This window comes from Echinops telfairi, unplaced genomic scaffold (assembly GCF_000313985.2).
Source record: "Echinops telfairi isolate 266 unplaced genomic scaffold, ASM31398v2 ScPeMD7_7463;HRSCAF=8501, whole genome shotgun sequence".
Lineage (NCBI taxonomy): Eukaryota > Metazoa > Chordata > Mammalia > Afrosoricida > Tenrecidae > Echinops > Echinops telfairi.
In genome coordinates this window covers 2,160,471-2,166,034 of record NW_022111363.1, presented here as the reverse complement: position 1 = coordinate 2,166,034, position 5,564 = coordinate 2,160,471, and the positions used below count along the sequence as shown (strand labels likewise).

The 5,564-nt window shown below is 53.9% G+C and overlaps 1 protein-coding gene across 1 annotated transcript in view; it reads right to left on the bottom strand.

The window, feature by feature from the left end:
- HYOU1 (hypoxia up-regulated 1) overlaps positions 1–5,140 on the bottom strand; it is a 12,513-nt gene extending 7,373 nt beyond the window's left edge. The window contains exons 1-7 of the mRNA XM_004712833.2: positions 5,047–5,140; positions 4,720–4,813; positions 4,477–4,555; positions 4,189–4,343; positions 3,980–4,056; positions 3,349–3,530; positions 3,041–3,156 (exon numbers count right to left, since the gene is read on the bottom strand). Coding sequence (XP_004712890.1) covers positions 3,041–3,156; positions 3,349–3,530; positions 3,980–4,056; positions 4,189–4,343; positions 4,477–4,555; positions 4,720–4,813; positions 5,047–5,137 — 794 coding nt within the window. The 5' untranslated portion in view covers positions 5,138–5,140. The remainder of the gene's footprint in view (positions 1–3,040; positions 3,157–3,348; positions 3,531–3,979; positions 4,057–4,188; positions 4,344–4,476; positions 4,556–4,719; positions 4,814–5,046) is intronic.
- Positions 5,141–5,564: the final 424 nt, after the last annotated feature.

Here is a 5,564-nt window from a genome sequence, read left to right as displayed (position 1 = left end):
GAGTAATGTGGTGAAGAAAGCTGATGGTGCCCGGCTATCAAAAGATATAGCGTCTGGAGTCTTCAAGGCTTGAAAGTAAACCGAGAGGAATTACTGAAACCCAAATGAAGGCTGAGCATGATAGTGGGCCCAAAGGAAAGTAAAAGGAAATAGAGGAAAGAACTGGAGGCAAAGAACATTTATAGAGGTCTAAATACAAGCATGTACATATGTAAATATACTTACATATGAGCATAGGGAAACAGATCTATGTGCATAGGTTTAGTATGAAAGTAGCAGATGGACATTGGGCCTCCACTCAAGTACTCCCTCAATGCAAGAATACTTTGTTCTATTACCCCAGCATTCCATGATGCTCACCTTCCCGACACAATTGCTGAAGACACAGCAGGTGCATAAGCAAATGTGGTGAAAAAAGCTGATGGTGCCCGGCTATCAAAAGATATAGCATCTGGAGTCTTAAAGGCTTGAAAGTAAACAAGCGGACATCTAACTCAGAAGCAACAAAGCCCACATGGAAGAAGCACATCAGCCTGTGTGATCACAAGGTGTTGAAGGGATCAGGTTATCGGGCATCAAGAACAAAATATCAAAGCATTGTGAATGAGGGAGAGTACCGATTGGGGACCCAAGACCCATCTGTAGGCAACTGGACATCCCCTTACAGAAGGGTCGCAGGGAGGAGACAAACCAGTCAGGGTGCTGTGTAGCAACGATGAAATATACAGCTTTCCTCTAGTTCCTAAATGCTCCTCCCCCCCACCATTATGATACCAATTCTACCTTACAAGTCTGGCTAGACCAGAGGATGTACACTGGTACAGATAGGAACTAGAAACACAGGGAATCCAGGGCGGATGATCCCTTCAGGACCAATGGTGAGAGTGGTGATATCAGGAGGGTAGAGGGAGGGTGGGATGGAAAGGGGGAACCGATTACAAGGATCTACATATAGCCTCCTCCCTAGAGAATGGACAACAGAAAAGTGGGTGAAGAGAGTGGGTAAGATATGACAAAATAACATAAATTATCAAGGGTTCTTAAGGGAGTGGGGAGGGGAAAAATGAGGAACTGATACCAAGAGCTCAAGCAGAAAGCAAATATTTTGAGAATGATGGCAACAAATGTACAAATGTGCTGGCACAATGGATGTATGTATGGATTGTGATAAGAGTTGTATGAGCTCCCAATAAAATGATTAAAAAAAATTAAAAAAAACCTGCACAGGGAAAGGGGTAAGGGACACATGGATGGGGTCCCTTCATCAGTAAAGGAGCCTGAGGGCACCTTTGCTTTGCTTCAGGGGAGCCCATTTACCCTCAGCACCCCAGGTGTGAACACAGCCTCTGCCCCCTTAACTGACCCCTCACTCTGACAATCCTTCCCCCCACCATCAACACAACCCACTGAGCAGCTGCTAGCGACGAAACAGGGAACAACAAAAGGCCTGCCTACATTCCCAAAAGTTTACAACTAATGCTCCAAAACAATGCGAAATTATAACCACCCCAGCTGGTATAAGGGAGAGAGAAGTGATGCTATTAGAACCTATCCACGGGAAACTTGAGCTACTCAGGGACATCCAGAAATGCTTCCCTGAAGAAGTAATCCTTGACCTGAACCCCGATGGGCCAGTCAGCGAGTTATCAAGGTGGAAATGAACAGAACACACTAGGCCGTGAAGTGGGAAGGATCAAGCTGAGTTATTTGCCGGGGGTGGGGTGGGGGTGGGGCGGGACTGTTAGAGCTCAGAGAGCAGGAGGCTCAGCGTTAGAGAGAAGCTGCACAGGGAGGAGTCCGGGCCAGAGAGGGCCATGGTAAAGCTTGGAACCACCAAAAGGTGGTCACAATGCAATGGGCCTTTTGAAAAGAACTGACTGCAGAGGGGAGAGAGAACTGGGAGGGGCCACTCTGGCAGCAGGCAGCTCTCTGGCAAGTCTGCAGTTGAAGGCGTGCTCCCAACTTGGACCAGGGTCGCAGCGGTGAGACCTAACCCAAAGCCACTGCGGCCGAGTCGCCTCTGACTCACAGCGAGTCTGCAGGGCAGAGTGGAACTGCTGCAGTGTCTCTACAGTGGTCACTAGGGACAGGTGCAGGCAGCCCCCTCATTCTGTCTGTGCAGAAGTGGGCTAGGACTGCCAAGGTTTGGGTCACCAGCCCAGTGCTTATCCCACTGTGACACCAGCGCTCCTAGAGTCAGATGGAAAAGAATGGGTTCAAGCATAAGACAGAAGCGCGGTGACTGCTGTCTCCCCACGCGGTCAGAGGAAAGAAGAAAGCCAACAATGGAGGCGTGGGGACTCAATAGACCACATGGGCGTCAGCCCACAACCTGAGATCATAACTCGATGGTACCTGGCTCCCACCTGCTCTGAAAAGGATCGCAGGAGAAGCTCCTGGACAGAGTGGGAGAGGAGTGGGTAACAAAACTCACAACTCCATGCAAGTGCCCAGGCTGGCTGATCGGACAAAGACTAGTGGAAGCCCAGGTCCCCCTTCGAGTCTGGAACTAACTCAGGCCTCTGGCTCCCCCTTCAGCTACATCAGAGACAGGGCTCTCGGGGGAGCAGGAGCCCTACCAGGTGTGCGCACGCCTTAGAATCCTCAGCCATTTGGAATCCAGGGGGTGGCATTTACCCAAGACCAAAGTTCAGAAGTGTTTGGGCAGGAGGAGGATCTGAGAGAACACCCAGGGAGGAGCTGGGCAGAGTGACGTCACAGCAAAGGGACTACAGTGAATGAAACCAGACTGCACATGCATCAGTGATTAAAACCTACGCCCTGCTCTGTCCACCTTCCCCTATTGCACAATAAGAACTTAAACAAGGGCGCAGATTCATAGTTATCGATGAACAGGAGGGAAACAGATGACCGTGATACACTGCATACAGCGTGCCGCCTCCTCGACCTCTTTAGGAGAAGGTACGTTGAGGGAGCTCCTTTCTTTCATGCCCGTGTTGCCCTTGCTCTTTGGGAGTGGGGCCCACAGTGGCCTTCACTCACAGGAAGAGCCCTCCGCCCCGCTCCCAGGCCCACTTACCCCACTCCCCGGATCTGCAGCTGAGGCTGCAGCCCTGCCTCCTTGGTCTTCACTGTCTGGTAGGTGACAATGGTGCACACGGTGCTGCCTGAGCCCATGTCGTAGAACATGACATTCTGTAGAAAAACCAAGCAGAGGTCACAGGAGCCTCACCCCGCTCCAAGGGGCGTGCCTGCCTACCTGCCTGCGCCGCCCAGCTGCGCATTGCCGAGGACCAGTGAGTGCCAACAAGATGCAAAACCAGGCGGGGGGCTTGAGTGTGCCCAGATACGGCTCCCCATGCGTCTGGGCAGGGCTTGCTGGCTCACCTGGGCGGTGGCATTGATATCCTTCCTGCGGAAGACGCCGTAGCTGAGCGCGGTGGCGGTGTTGTCGTTGATGAGCTGCAGCACCTTGAGGCCGGCCATGCGGGCCGCCTGCAGAACGGCCCGGCGCTCAGCCTGGTTGAAGAAGGCTGGCACAGTGATCACTGCGTCCTTGATGGGCTGCTCTGCAGAGGACAACACAACAGGCCTCTCGCAGCTCTGCATCTTAGAGGAGGGCGTTTTCAGCGGATCATTCTTGGATGCACAGAAAGCTGCCCCGAGCATTGTCGGGTGCTTAACAGAACCTCTGGCCTCTGCTCACTAGTTACTATCGCTACCTCGCCAACTTGATGCCCCAGCATGTCTCCAAACCCCACCCACGGCCTTCAGGGTCAATTCTGACAGGACAGAGGGAACTGCTCCCTCGGGCTGCTCCTCTCCCTACAGCAGAACTGCTGCGGGGTTCCAAGATGCCGGAATTCCGTGTACCCTACTGCACCAGTAGGGCTTTACAACAGACGCCTCCACACATTCCCAAATGCTCCCCGGCAGGCAAAATTGCTCCCGTGTGAGAACCACTGCCTTAGACCTCGGGGAGCCTGCCCTCCACTGGCCCCACCATGGGGTCTCTTACCTGCAAAATCTTCAGCCAGGGAACGGGAGTAATTGAGAATCATGGCCAGCACCTCCTCAGGTGAGAACTGCAGCTGCCTACAGGGTGTGCGACGGGGGTGAGGAGGAGGGGAGAGAGCTGGTGAGTTAGAGGCGAGGCCAGCCAGACACCAAAGCAGGACAAACACGGGACAATGCCCATGGGGAGCCACCCCCGGGAAGGGCACTCACGGGCTCATCTGGAAGTGCACAGTCTGCCTCTGTGGGTCCACAGCCAGCTCGTGCTCAGGGAACCGGGCCCGGTAAAGGGCCACGTGGGGGTTATCTGCTTGCTTCCCTAGGAGGGGCTGGAAGTAACGCAGTGTAGCCTTTGGATTCTTGATGGCCTGAGAGGAGGTGAAGAAAGAGCCGAGTATTAGGCTATCGAGCCCACCATCTGACACCTCCAACACCTCCCACAAGATCGACAGGGAGACGATGGGGGCGTGTGGAATGTCCCTTGCTCTGCCCAGCACTCACCATGCTTGCTGCACTGTCGCCAAGAAACCTTTCATTTTCTTTCAGGGTTACAGTTACTGGGGTTTTCCTCCGCGATTCCCTGAGGAAAAGACAACGGGATCAGGTGAGCAAAAGGGCAAGTTCAAGTGCCTGCGGAAGGATGAAGACCCAGGAGCCTCAGTACCCCTGTGCCAATCACTCAGATACCAGTGTCTGCTATGGGCACGAAGCTCACACGCCTACCCACTATGGGGCCAGCCTCACTTGTTCAAGACAATTTCCATGGGCACTCCAGGCTTGACGATGGCCACCTTCATGGACTCGCTGCCCAAGTCCACAGACATGACTGCCAGCGTCTCTGAGGAGGAAAGAGGTTGGTCAATTGATCCTTGCTCTTCCTGCGATTTCCTGATCAAAGCACTAACACGCCTTACGGAAAAGAAAAATAGCAGACATCATAGAAGAAAATCTTGGGTGCAGCAACTCAAGAGTGTCCCAGCTAAAGAGCCTCACTCATTCTCCCTTCCAACTATTTATTCCCATCACTTATTCTTCTCCAGCCTTGGTGGGGGGGCGTGGGGGTGTACGTACCACTCAGTGCCAACAGGTCTGCCAAGAGCACAGTCACCAAGACCCAACAGGCTGGCCTCCGTGGCCTCTGCCGTCTGACTGTGGCTGCCATTGTGGCCCTGGAGGAGAAAGAAAACAAAAGACCTGGAACTGGTAGCACCGAGTGAGGGTGGAAGAGCTCTATCCCGGAGAAGCTGTACGTTCCTTACTGCTCCATTCCTACCCAGGGCAGCCCAGACCCACGCCCTCTTCCCGGTGAGTCCCAACCACTCTCTAATCGCCCCCAGAAAGAGCCACACAAAGGCCCACGCCAAAGGCCACACAGCTCTTCCCCCGAGAAGAAACCTGGGCAAAGGATGGAGAGCCAGAGCCTTCAGCCCACTACAGGTAACAGGTGAGCACCCCAGCACTGCCCCCCTGCTGTCAACCATCTGAGGTGCAGCCAGGGATTCCCTGCCCAGGACTCTGGGCACCTGGAGCTCCCCTGCTGGCAGAGAAAGCCCGGCTGGGCCTGGGCGGAACTGAGAGATGGTGACGCC